The sequence below is a fragment of the Schistocerca cancellata genome, chromosome 3 (assembly GCF_023864275.1).
Source record: "Schistocerca cancellata isolate TAMUIC-IGC-003103 chromosome 3, iqSchCanc2.1, whole genome shotgun sequence".
NCBI classification, from domain to species: Eukaryota; Metazoa; Arthropoda; class Insecta; order Orthoptera; family Acrididae; genus Schistocerca; species Schistocerca cancellata.
Window position 1 is genome coordinate 892,602,634 of NC_064628.1, and position 14,523 is coordinate 892,617,156.

Sequence of the window (14,523 nt, forward strand, 5' to 3'; positions counted from 1 at the left end):
GTATCTTGTCTGGCTAACCTTGCCGCTTCATTGCACGATCCAAACTGTCTTGAAACATACATCTGTGGTTCCGCATGTGTTTGTGGTGCCGTTTGTTCATCAAGAGTTTCGAAACGAGTTTGTTGCGGTGCAGGTTGTCTGATTTCACGTATGTTACTTTCCGCTTGTGATTGGAATCGCAAATGCATGATATCTTCGTTAATTGCTTGTTTTTCCGGTGCTGTTACAGATACGGATGTGGTTGCAGACTCAGTGCTTGTTCGATCCTGTTCACTACGCTCTTCAATGGTTTGCAACAACTCTATTCGCAATTTCTGAAATTGTTGCTTCGTTTGCGGTTGTATTTTGTCTATGCGATTATCATATCTTTTCAGCGCTGCTTTTGTGATACGTTTGTGTAACACACTGTTTTTAACCATTTCACGCGCTATACTCTGCTTGTCTAGTAATTACGTTTATCTGTTTCTCTACTTTCTTGACTTCTCCCTGGGTGTTGTTACGTAATGTTTTGATTTCGTCCTGAACGTCATTACGCAATGTTTGTACGTCCACTTGTACCTTGTCAACGTCGGTTCTCAGTTGATTGTGACCTGTCATTAAGTTTCCTATCACTTCTCGAGATTCTTTTGCCTCGTCTTCAATATGACTTAGGTGTAACTGAATTTTTTTTATTTTGTTCTTTAATCACACGCATTTGTTTCGTGGTTTCTGCAATTTGTTTCGTCGTTTCTGCATTCGGAATTATAATTTGTTTCGCAATTTTTTTATTTTGCCTTGTCATGGTTTCCGTCATTTGTTGTAATAATTCTGCCATATTGGTGGGTCCTACTGCGTTTTCTTCTGACGTCCTACGCTCTGTATTTTCGGCCAAGTGTTGGTTTGCAACCGATTGCATTGAACTGTGCGGTGACACGTTTCTGCTCGAATTCCTTGTACTCTGTTGTGAGGGAGCTCTGATTACTTGTACTATGGGCTCTACATATTTAAGACGCAAGTTAGAATCCTCATCGACTGTCTCTCTACTTTCCTGCTCCTCTGTCGTATGCTGACCTACGTTTTCTGTGCCTTGGCGTACTTTATCCTCGTTATGGTGCGTTATCTGTCCTATTTCTCCCGCTACTGCATCGTCTGTTGTACTGTTCTCTTTTCTCTGTCCGTCTTCATGCTGGATCTCTACCTCAATTCGGTCAATGTCTCGATCTGCCATTGCTAATCTTTCCGATTCCCTTATTTTCTGTTTTAAAAGCAATTCAGGCGCCCTACTTCGCGTTAACATGCGCTCATACGATCTCACGCGTTTCATAAACTTCTTGTTCACACGACTTGACACTTATTATACCCAAGACTGACAATCCATTCACTTACTTGTCGGGTTAGAACCAACTTGTCAACGATGTATCCGCCACCTGTGCTACAATATAGCAGGTCAGCAATCCAACGGAGAGCAGCGCGCTTCGTTACAGGATCATTTAGTAATCGCGAAAGCGTTACGGAGATGATAGATAAACTCCAGTGGAAGACTCTGTAAGAGAGAAGCTCAGTGGCTCGGTACGGGCTTTTGTTGAAGTTTCGAGAACATACATTCACCGAGGAGTCAAGCAGTGTACTGCTCCCTCCTACGTATATCTCGCGAAGAGACCATGAGAATAAAATCAGAGAAATTGGAGCCCACACAGAGGCATACCGACAATCCTTCTTTCCACTAACAATACGAGACTGGAATAGAAGGGAGAAACGTTAGAGGTACTCAAGGTACCCTCCGCCACACACCGTCAGGTGGATTGCGGAGTATGGATGTAGATGTAGATTACGATTCACTGTCAGACGGCTTTCATGCTTTCATTACATGTGCTGCGTTTCTTACTGATTAGTTACCGCGAAATGTCATTTTGGAGTACTTGTTTTCATAGTTGTCGTCCAGCAGACAACGTTTGTAGTTTTTGCCGCATTCACATCATTGCACACATAAACTTGCATAATTGATCGCTTCAGATTTGTCACTGAATGCATTTCCACCATATTTCTGTCGTTACACAAGTAAATTTGTATCACTGGGCACTTCACCTTATTCACTGAACAGTCTGGTATGTTTTGATAGATACATGGTGTTTACACACATATGTTAGAAGTCTGTTCTGTGATTAAGCTGAAGTGCTCAGCGAAGCAGAAAGAATCACTCTTGCGTTCCAGAGTGCTGCCAGCAGTCCACCTACCGTACTGACAGTCTGTAGACAGTTGAGAAGAAATGGATACATAGGTGGAAGAGCTCCTCTTAAGCTAAACATTTCTGTCGATAGGGCTAAGCGACTCTTGGGCAGGGGCAACGAGTAACGCCACTGGATCTTTGAAAAGTAGTGATTCAGAATGATGCATCACGCTACGCCCTGTGACAATCCGCTGGAAGAGATTGGTTTGGCTGATGCCTGGAAAACGTTAGCAGTCTGACATGCAGTGCCAACAGTGGAGTAAGGAGGAGCCGATGTAACGGTATGGGTGGTTCTTTTCGTGGTTAGGGTGTGATCCCGTTATTGGACTTGAGAAAACGATAAATGCGAAAACACATGAATACATTTTAGAGCATTGTGTACTGCGTACTGTAGAGTAACATTTCGGAGACAATAATTCTCCTATTCCCCCCCCCCCCTATGAACCATGGACCTTGCCGTTGGTGGGGAGGCTTGCGTGCCTCAGCGATACAGATAGCCATACCGTAGGTGCAACCACAACGGAGGGGTATCTGTTGAGAGGCCACACAAACGTGTGGTTCCTGAAGAGGGGCAGCAGCCTTTTCAGTAGTTGCAAGGGCAACAGTCTGGATGATTGACTGATCTGGCCTTGTAACACTATCCGAAAAGGCCTTGCTGTTGTGCTACTGCGAAGGGCTGAAAGCAAGGGGAAACTACAGCCGTAATTTTTCACGAGGGCATGCAGCTTTACTGTATGATGATGATGATGGCGTCCTCTTGTGTAAAATATTCCGGAGGTAAAATAGTCCCCCATTCGGATCTCCGGGCGGGGACTACTCAAGAGGACGTCGTTATCAGGAGAAAGAAAACTGGCATTCTACGGATCGGAGCGCGGAATGTCAGATCCCTTAATTGGGCAGGTAGGTTAGAAAATTTAAAAAGGGAAATGGATGGATTAAAGTTAGATATAGTGGGAATTAGTGAAGTTCGGTGGCAGGAGGAACAAGACTTTCGGTCAGGCAAATACAGGGTTATAAATACAAAGTCAAATAGGGGTAATGCAGGAGTAGGTTTAATAATGAATAAAAAAATAGGAGTGCGGGTAAGCTACTACAAACAGCATAGTGAACGCATTACTGTGGCTAAGATAGACACGAAGCCCACGCCTACCACAGTAGTACAAGTTTATATGCAAACTAGCTCTGCAGATGACGAATAAATTGAAGAAATGTATGATGAAATAAAAGAAATTATTCAGATAGTGAAGGAAGACGAAAATTTAATAGTCATGGGTGACTGGAATTCGAGAGTAGGAAAAGGGAGATAAGGAAACGTAGTAGGTGAATATGGATTGGGGCTAAGAAATGAAAGAGGAAGCCATCTGGTACAATTTTGCACAGAGCACAACTTAATCATAGCTAACACTTGGTTCAAGAATCATAAAAGAAGGTTGTATACATGGAAGAAGCCTGGAGATACTGACAGGTTTCAGATAGATTATATAATGGTAAGACAGAGATTTAGGAACCAGGTTTTAAATTGTAAGACGTTTCCAGAGGCAGATGTTGACTCTGACCACAATCTATTGGTTATGAACTGTAGAATAAAACTGAAGAAACTGCAAAAAGCTGGGAATTTAAGGAGATGGGACCTGTATAAACTGAAAGCACCAGAGGTCATACAGAGTTTCAGGGAGAGCATAAGTGAACAATTGACAGGAATGGGGGAAAGAAATGCTGTAGAAGAAGAATGGGTAGCTTTGAGGGATGAAGTAGTGAAGGCAGCAGAGGATAAAGTAGGTAAAAAGACGTAGGCTACTAGAAATCCTTGGGTAACAGAAGAAATATTGAACTTAATTTATGAAAGGAGAAAATATAAAAATGCAGTAAATGAAGCAGTCAAAAAGGAATACGAATATCTCAAAAATGAGATCGACAGGAAGTGCTAAATGACTAAGCAGGGATGGCTGGAGGACAAATGTAAGGATGTAGAGGCTTGTCTCACCAGGAGTAAGATAGATACTGCCTTCATGAAAATTAAAGAGACCTTTGGAGAAAAGAGAACCGCTTGTATGAATATCAAGAGCTCAGATGGAAACCCAGTTCTAAGGAAAGAAGGGAAAGCAGAAAGGTGGAAAGAGTACATAGAGGGTCTATACAAGAGCGATGTACTTGAGGACAATATTATGGAAATGGAAGAAGATGCAGATGAAGATGAAATGGGAGATATGATGCTACGTGAAGAGTTTGACAGAGCACTGAAAGAGATGAGTCGAAACAAGGCCCCGGGAGTAGACAACTTTCCATTAGAACTACTGACAGCCTTGGGAGAGCCAGTCCTGACAAAACTCTACCATCTGGTGAGCAAGATGTATGAGACAGGCGAAATACCCTCAGACTTCAAGAAGGATATAATAATTCCAATCCCAAAGAAACCAGGTGCTGACAGATGTGAAAATTACCGAACTGTCAGTTTAAAAACTCACGGATGCAAAATACTAACGCGAATTCTTTACAGACGAATGGAAAAACTGGTAGAAGCCGACCTCGGGGAAGATCAGTTTGGATTCCGTAGAAATATTGGAACACGTGAGGTAATACTGACCCTACGACTTATCTTAGAAGCTAGATTAAGGAAAGGCAAACGTACGTTTCTAGCATTTGTAGACCTAGAGAAAGCTTTTGACAATGTTGACTGGAATACTCTCCTTCAAATTCTGAAAGTGGCAGGGGTAAAATACAGGGAGCGAAAGGCTATTTACAATTTGTACAGAAACCATATGGCAGTTATAAGGGTCGAGGGACATGAAAGGGAAGCAGTGGTTGGGAAGGGAGTGAGGCAGGGTTGTAGCCTATCTCCGATGTTATTCAATCTGTATATTGAGCAAGCAGTGAAGGAAACAAAAGAAAAATTCGGAGTAGGTATTAAAATCCATGGAGAAGAAATAAAAACTTTGAGGTTCGCCGATGACATTGTAATTCTGTCAGAGACAGCAAAGGACTTGAAAGAGCAGTTGAACGGAATGAATAGTGTCCTGAAAGGAGGATATAAGATGAACATCAACAAAAGCAAACCGAGGATAATGGAATGTAGTCGAATTAAGTCGGGTGATGCTGAGGGAATTAGATTAGGAAATGAGACACTTAAAGTAGTGTTGGAGTTTTGCTATTTGGGGAGCAAAATAACTGATGATGGTCGAAGTAGAGAGGATATCAAATGTAGACTGGCAATGGCAAGGAAAGCGTTTCTGAATAAGAGAAATTTGTTTACATCACCTATAGATTTAAGTGTCAGGAAGTCGTTTCTGAAAGTATTTGTGTGGAGTGTAGCCAAGTATGGAAGTGAAATATGGACGATAAATAGTTTAGACAAGAAGAGAACAGAAACTTTTGAAATGTGGTGCTACAGAAGAATGCTGAAGATTAGATGGGTAGATCACATAACTAATGAGGAAGTATTGAATAGGATCGGTTGGTAGGACATGTTCTGAGGCATCAAGGGATCACTAATTTAGTATTGGAGGGCAGCGTGGAGGGTAAAAATCGTAGCGGGAGACCAAGAGATGAATACACTAAGCAGATTCAGAAGGATGTAGGTTGCAGTAGGTACTGGGAGATGAAGAAGCTTGCACAGGATAGAGTAGCATGGAGAGCTGCATCAAACCAGTCTCAGGACTAAAGACCACAACAACAAAAACAATTCTCCTACCAGTACGACAGTGCAGCCTATCATAAACTGGCATCTAAAAGGGGATGGTTTGTGGATAGTAACATTTCTTAAGTGAGTCCCGATACCGTCCCAGTGTACGACCTCTGGGGTGAATGAGAACGTCGACTTTGCTCCAGATACCAGTGTGTAACATCATTGCTTTTCTGGTTTCGGCTCTTGAGGAAGGATGGACTGCCATAGCTCCACAGACATTCAGACAATTCGCTGAAAAAGTCCCCAGCAGAATCCAAGCTGTCATACACACGGAGGATGGACTCAACTAGTGATGTAAAATACCTGGGAGTTTATGTATGTTGGGGCAAATGCCCAGGATGAATGCACGGCAAACTGTCCAGAATCCATAAATACCCGGGAATTTATGCATTTTGAGTATTAACTGATAAACTGAGCTTATAAAAAAATTTAAACTGATATTTCGTTTCCAAAAGTTGTTTTGCAACTCTGCTTCTGTGGTAATTGGGTAATCAAGTTGTAGAAGCTGCTTGAGATTTAGGGAAGAGTTATTAGGGGAAATAAATTGGACTCTGAACATAAGTACACATTTTTAGTGAGGTCAGTTCTTGGGGTAATACATAATTAAAAAAGAAAACAAATTCAAGTTCAAAAGTTATTCCTGAAATAAAGTATGGTTTGCATTAAGTAGGTATTCTGTAGGTAGCATTTTTACTTATACCATACTGCTGAAAAATATTAGAATAAAAGAAAATTGTCCATAGTGATTTTAATTAGGGATGAGTCGTATGTCGGTTCCGATTCCCTAAGTCCAAGAATCGCCAATTGTCTAGGAATCGACAAGTATTGGAATGGAACGATTGAAGCGTCATCGGCATCGGTTCTTTGTTTTAAATCTTTTTTGTGTCAATGTTCTCATTTTATCTTCACATCAGTGCAGGCATACGAAAGTAGGTAAAGAAAGGAGCAGGATAGGAAACAATAGTCTGTCTCATATGTCACTACACCTGACAATAAAGCACTTTCTTCTTTCAGCGAAAAGAGTTTAACGTACAAGAATACGTTTGTTATCCAGAAACACATGCCAGCTGTTTAATACATTCTGTAATAATTTTGCTTTCATTAACCATTCTTCAGTATTATCCGGCGATTCGACACGGATTATAAAGTATGTTACATTACAAACCGATGACGTAAGGACAATGTTTTTTTATATTTTTTTTTACCGGCTTATCACTACTGAGCTGTCCAACGCGGTGTGTGTGTGTGTGTGTGTGTGTGTACAGAGTACAAATGGTCAAAAAAAGAGGACAGTTTAAACGACAAGTAGCTGTTAGTAACACACGACCTTCCTTGTTACAACAAGTTGGTATGCTGTTAAAAAAAAAAAGCTTATTTCTTCTTTCCTTTCATTCAAAGTAATAAAGGCATTGGATTTTATACCTTTGTTTAAATTTAAACATTGACTAATTTCTGTTATTGGGAGTATCGTCCCATCCCTTATTTTAATTGGTAAGTTATGCATTCTAGTAGTAAAAACTTTTAAAAGTACTTTTTTTTATAAATGCCCAGATTTACAAGTGCTTTATGCAAATTCCCGGGCAAATTTTCATTTACAAATGTTCTGCCCACTGCCTGACCCACATCTCTAGACTCAACTACACCAATAGATGTCCGAAAACTGTTCATTATATAGTATACTTATAGCAGCCCCTCCTTTTACTGCTGAACTAGGTTCATTTCCTCTCCTCTCCGTTGCTAAATCTGAACTCTGCCTCCAAAAAGGCTGCCTGCAGTACTGCTGCATTCTCTCAGGCATCTGCGAGCCATAACTTGTACGTAGCGGTCGTAGATGGGTGTGTTGACGATCGCGAGAAGCCACTCAGAGGAAGATCTTCGCTGTTTGGCATCTCTATAGAGGCTGAACGTTTCAGTGGCGTCGACGTGGAATACACCAGCTCTGCGGGCAACTCTTTTTTTGTTCAGAGCGATTATGCACGCACAATAAAAGCTTGAAATGAATCTTAGAGGCACGTTGGAAAATTGGAAATTTGTCGTAAGGTCTTATGGGACCAAACTGCTGAGGTCATCGGTCCCTAAGCGTACACATTACTTAATCTAATCCAACTTAAACTGACATATACTAAGGACAACACACACACCCATGCCCGAGGGATGACTCGAACCTCCGACGGGAGAAGTCGCGCGGACCGTGACAATGCGCCATAGACCGCTCGGCATGAGACGGTTCATATCCTGGTGGTGGATGGAGATTGCGTTGCCGGTATTTGGCCGTAAAGGAGAGAAGATGTGGAGAGAGGCGGCGTAAAATTCCTGGAAACGAGTCTTGGAGTAGGGTCCTAGATTACATTTCAAATTTTCCGCAGTGTCTCAAGTGTGGGGCGAGTGAGGACATGTGAAGCTCTTGATGGCGATCCTTCCCTCGAATGAGGACGTTAAGTCCGGCGGCGTCCTTGGAGCTGTCCGAGAGGTGTAGGCTATGTGCCGTCACCAGGTTTCACCTTCTTCCTTCGCTCCGTCCATAACAACACAATCCCATCAATACAGTATACGTACATTACCCTCATCGACACTCTGTCTGCCTCCGTAACTGACAAGGGAACCTCCCCATCGCACCCCCCCACAGATTTACTTATAAGTTGGCAGAGTGGATAGGCCTTGAAAAACTGAACACAGATCAATCGAGAAAACAGGAAGAAGTTGTGTGGAAGTATGAAAAAAATAAGCAAAATATACAAACTGAGTAGTCCATCTGCAAGGTGGGCAACATATAGGATAATGTGAGCACAGGAGCGCCGTGGTCCCGTGGTTAGCGTGAGCAGCTGCGGAACGAGAGGTCCTTGGTTAAAGTCTTCCCTCGAGTGAAAAGTTTAGTTTTTCATTTTCAGGCAATTATCAGAGTTCAGGCACTCACACATAATCAACTTCGCTCTCCAAAATTCCAGGACATGTTCAGATTTGCTTGGACATATGCAGGATTTGACGGTCTACACACGGAAAAATTTGAAAACGTTAAAAACATATGTCTTGACAGAGCACAGAGAAAACTGTGCGACTGTGAAACTGTTGCATCCATTTGTTGCAGTTTATGTGACACACTCTTATGTTTTCATCACTTTTTTGGGAGTCATTATCACATCCACAAGAAAACCTAAATCGGGCAAGGTAGAAGAATCTTTTTACCCATTCGCCAAGTGCGCAACTTAGGTGGTCGACAACATATTCCAGTCATGTGACGCACATGCCATCACCAGTGTCGTATAGAATATATCAGACGTGTTTTCCTGGAACAAATGTTTTCGGTTAGCATTGGAGAGGCACGTCCTTTCTTCTACTAATCGCACAGTTTTGCGGTGCGGTCGCAAAACACAGACACTACACTTATTACAGTGAACAGAGACGTCAATGAACGATCGGACAGATCATAACTTTGCAAAAATAAAGTAAGTAAACTTTTCGCTCGAGGGAAGACTTGAACTAAGGACCTCTCGCTCCGCAGCTGCTCACGCTAACCACGGCACCACGGCGCTCCTGTGCTCACATAATCCTTGATGTTACCTATCTTGCCCATGGACTACTCAGTTTGTATATTTTGCTTATTTTTTCATAGTTCCACACAGCTTCTTCCTGTTTTCTCGATTGATCTGTGTTCAGTTTTTCAAGGCCTATCCACTGTGCCAACTTATAACTAAATCTGAGGGGGGTGCGATGGGGAGGTTCCCTTGTGAGTGGCAGTCTGCCTTTGGCAGGGCAACAGAGCGGACGCGTCCGTGTTTACCGTGTGCGGAGCGCAACCTAGCCTTGTTTAGATTCTAACGGCCGTTGCTTCAGTGCCGGCTTACCTTATATGGCGAACCGTTACCGAAAAATGTACTCTCAGATTTACTTTCGGCAACGATTATGCCCGACCCAAAGCACTTGAGGTGGAGCGTTTTCTGCGAGAGGAAGTTAAGATCCCGGAGAACCGATATAATCGGCGCTGTCTATGTTAAAATCATTAACGACGCGGCGTGCGAACGCATCCCGCCCCCCCCCCCCTTTTTTTCCACCTGTCTTCTAACTGGTTTGATGCGGCCCGCCACGAATTCCTCTCCTGTGCCAACCTCTTCATCTCAGAGTAGCACTTGCAACTTGGGTCCTCAATAATTTTCTGGATGTATCCCAATCTCTGTCTTCCTGTACAGTTTTTGCCCTCTACAGCTCCCTCTAGTACCATGGAAGTCATTCCCTCATGTCTTAACAGATGTCCTATCATCATGTCCCGTCTCCTTATCAGCGTTTTCCACATATTCCTTTCCTCTCCGATTCTGCGCAAAACCTCCTCATTCCTTACCTTACCAGTCCACCTAATTTACAACATTCGTCTGTAGGCTACATCTCAAATGCCTCGATTCTCTTCTGTTCTTGTTTTCCCACAGTCCATGTTTCACTACCATACAATGCTGTACGCCAGACGTACATTCTCAGAAATTTCTGCCTCAAATAAAGGCCGGTATTTGATATTAGTAGACTTCTCTTGGCCAGGAATGCCCTTTTTGCCATTGGTAGTCTGCTTTTGATGTACCCCTTGCTCCGTCCGTCATCGGTTATTTTACTGCAGGTAGCAGAATTCCTTCATCTACTTCGAGACCATCAATCCTGATGTTAAGTTTCTCGCTGTTCTCATCTCTATTAATTCTCTACGCATCCTACGTGAGACCACACAGGGGCTCCGCTGCTGTCATGCTGATGGAAATGTGGGGGTGGTAACCGTCGACCACGTGGACTTAGGTATGCGTACGATACGTATTTTCGAACTGCCAGTAGAACTTCCTGCTAAGGAAGTCGTCGCGGCACTCTGACCATATGGCGGAGAAGTGGATACAGTTTTGGACATACCCTGTCCTAAACGACGTCCGACAAGTCACCACTGACCTCCGAAGCCACGCCCCGTCCTACTTACAGGTCGGCGGGTGCGGTGTAAAAATTATATACCAAGGTCAGCGTCGAACCTGTTTGGGGTGCTGCAAAGAAGGTCACCTTAGATCCGAATGCCTACAACGGCGTATTACGCAACTTCCAGCTGCCGAACGACCACCCACGTCGCAACCTGCCGGTGTCCTGCGCCGCTACTCTAGGTTCTCCTACCGCTTCGCAACGCCGCCCTGACGCCACAAACAAGCCCGACTAGATCCCGCCGAAGAGCGCCTCGGACGGCCATTGACGTCGCTCCGACGATGCCGACGCGACCGACCGCCAAACCTACCCTCGGCAACACGATGGAGATCCACCCGCTCATCGTCCCTACGGCGGCCTTCCTGCCAGAGCGACGCGACGCCCTTCCGTCGTCAGACACGGAGGGTCGCACAAGGAAACAAAGTCCTCCGAAACGTCGCAACTGCCTCACCGTTTCCGGCCAAGAGGAGACGTTGCAGGTCGAGGATGACGCAACTGTCGACCAGCACGACGCCCCAGAACCCGATACTGCTGACGAAGACGTTATGAGCGCGGAGACATCCCCATGCGGACGCTGAACTAATTAATGGACATATCACAGCCAACACTAGACCACGAACCATTCCATCATCTTCTGCAGACAAAATGGACGATACACCGGTGCCCGCCTCAACGGCGTGGCACGAGGGGAGGTCGTTGCGGGATCCTGCGCCGTCGGAGCTGATCCACTAATCATATTCTCCCCAGAATCCCCTGCAGGTGAGCGGGATAACGTTCCACTGCGACGCCCACACCCTTGCGCTGACGCCAGAGTGGACCAGCCTCCAGCAGTCCGTCACCAGGCCTACCGGTTAGCAACCATTAATACCAACAACATCCGTTCCAGGGTGAAAATCCGCCTTATGCCGAAGGTGTTCTGGGCTTCTGATACTGATTTCGCCCTTCTGCAGGAAGTTCACTTGGCCAGTTTCCATGATGTCAATGGCTATACCACCCACGCCTTTGCGAGTAATCCTACGGACCGCGGAGTGGCCATCTACGTCCGCCACGGGATTTCTTTCACCGACGTCGTCTTCCTTCCATCAGCTCGGTGTACGGCACTCACTGCGACGGGGACACGCACCATTAATGTCTGTGCTCCTTCGGGCACCGACCAACGACATGAACGGTCGCAGTTTTATTCAGAGGAAATCGCCCCCTGTTTTTAAGGCGATATGACTAGTGCCTACTAGGAGGTGATTTTAACTGCGTTCTGCACCCCAAAAATCAGATTCCACACTATACTACGGGCGAGGAACTACGTATATGGTGCGGGACCTCCCGATTCACGATACCCGGGAAGTTCAACACGGCGACAGTTCTGGCCATACCCTTCTTACCAGTCACCCCGCAAGCCGACTAGAGAGTATATATGCCTCACAAACTGCGATATGGGGCGCCGAACGCTGGAAACTGGCCTTTTCTGACCATTGCACTTAACATCTATACGGTCCTCCTTCCGCCGCAATTTGTACAGCGCAGGCGTGCTCCATGGAAACTAAATACTTCTCTAGAATGAAATTTTCACTCTGCAGCGGAGTGTGCGCTGATATGAAACTTCCTGGCAGATCAAAACTGTGTGCCGGGCCGAGTCTCGAACTCGGGACCTTTGCCTTTCGCGGGCAAGTGCTCTACTTGAGCACTTTCCCGCGAAAGGCAAAGGTCCCGAGTTCGAGTCTCGGCCCGGCACACAGTTTTGATCTGCCAGGAAGTTTCGTTTAAATACTTCTCATCTGCATGACCTGGCATGTCGCCAACAAGTCACTGAGACGTTGACAGCGTGGGAACGCCGCCTTATCCGCTACCGCTCGACATTGACATGGTGGTTGGACTGCGTCAAAGGAACGATCCGGAGGACAATGATGAGATCCGGGAAGCACTTGGCCGACTGGCATCGCAACGCTGCTGACTTTTGTTATGCGAATCTCCGAGATCTGGACACTCAGCCGTCAACACCAGACAACCAGTTGGAACGGCAAAGAACTAAAGAGAGTATAATTGCGCTGGCACGCCGGAAATTGCAACGGGTGCTGATACGGGCGCGGCGCTGCGATCGTGCGGGTTTAAAAATTCCATCCATGCATCATATAGAATAGTCGGCAGATCATCAACACTCTGACCACGCCTCATGGCACGCAGGTCACCAATCAGAATGACATCGTCCACCCATGCTTCTTCTGCTGCTATTGAAGCTGACGACTCCATTTTGCATTACGTCACGCGCACCCTCCCCCACAGGGAGGCGGATTCTTTGATAGCGGCGGACACGCGAGACGAAGTCTACAACGCAATCGACAAGGGTGCAGTCAGCAGATTACCCGGCATTGACAGCTTACCGATAGAGTTTTACCGTACCTTTCGGGACCTCATGGCAACGCGGTGCACCATCAAGAAATGATGGCATCTGACCAAGCAGTCCCACCCGCCGTTGCTGACGGCATCATCATTCCGGTCCAGAAACCAGCCCGTGGTTCGACGGTCACGAGTTACACACCGATCACTGTACTCAATGCCGATTACAAGATTTGCGCTCGCTCACTGGCAATGCCTCTCAGAACAATACTCCCTCACATCCTCTCCCCAGAGCAAAGAATGCCTGGGGGACAGGTTAAGATAGAACTGCCACAGAGGAATGGCGCAACTTAATTGCGATGGCGGTGGCTTGCAGACTCGGTGCAGCGGTCGTCGCTATAGACTCCGATAGCGCCTTCGATGAAGTGCGCCATCGTTTCCTGTTTTCGGCCCGAATGCACATCCGCTCCTCTGTTCCTCGACGTCATCCGGCGTCTTTGCGACAGTGCCAGTTCACGTGTCCAAGTCAATGGACATTTAGCAGGGCCGGTACCTATTTGCCGTTCCATACGGCAAGGGTGCCCCCTCTCTACCCTCCTGTATGCCATTGCCCCCTCATTGGGGGCTTGACCACCAAGCTCTCTGGCCTCAATCTTCGCCAACACACTTTTCGCTGTCGGGCATATGCTGATGACCTCCTCCTCCTCATTCGCTCCGGCTCTGAGTTTCCAGCAGTCCTCGAATTGATGACACGTCACGGGGCTGCCGCTGGCAGTGCCATGAATGTCGCCAAATCTTCTACAATGCGCATTGGACGAGGCCTCCAAGAAGGTGAAATGCTACCCCTGCCGCTTGTGCGGACTTTCCGGTACCTGGACATTACCTTTACACCCAAGGTCTCACGCACAGCGGCACCGAATCCCCGCGTCGCCTGTTACACGTCATCCGCAACGACGTCCGCCAGAACCTCTTGCGCCGCCAGGACACATTTCAACCCGTTGAGTTTCTTAATCGTTATGTGGCATCAAAATTGGTCCACATCGCGCAAGTTCTCCCTTCGACAACCTGTGGTGGCCTTCGCTCTTCTCCTGCTTACGGGAGAAAGAGTGTCCAGGGCTGCTATACGGTTGCCTGAGGAGCTATTGCAAGGATCGGGAGGTCCTAGCGAAAGAGTTGGAAAGACAATCACCAAAGGATGTCCCCAAGGTTCCGTCTTAGGACCCTTCTTCTGGGACATCCATATGGAGCCTTTATTAGATAGTCTACAACAAAGTGATGAAGTGCTACAGGTGATAGCCTACGCGGATGACCTCCTCCTGTTGGTTGGCGGCCGTAGCCGCGAAGACATTGAACCGAAAATAGAGACAGC

The 14,523-nt window shown here is 46.0% G+C and overlaps 1 protein-coding gene across 1 annotated transcript in view; it reads left to right on the forward strand.

Moving 5' to 3' along the window:
* The first annotated feature begins 6,646 nt into the window (after nt 1–6,646).
* Nucleotides 6,647–14,523, forward strand: part of LOC126176630 (protein scarlet-like) — a 204,695-nt gene continuing 196,818 nt past the window's right edge. The window contains exon 1 of the mRNA XM_049923789.1: nt 6,647–6,653. Within this exon, the coding sequence (XP_049779746.1) occupies nt 6,647–6,653 (7 nt within the window). The remainder of the gene's footprint in view (nt 6,654–14,523) is intronic.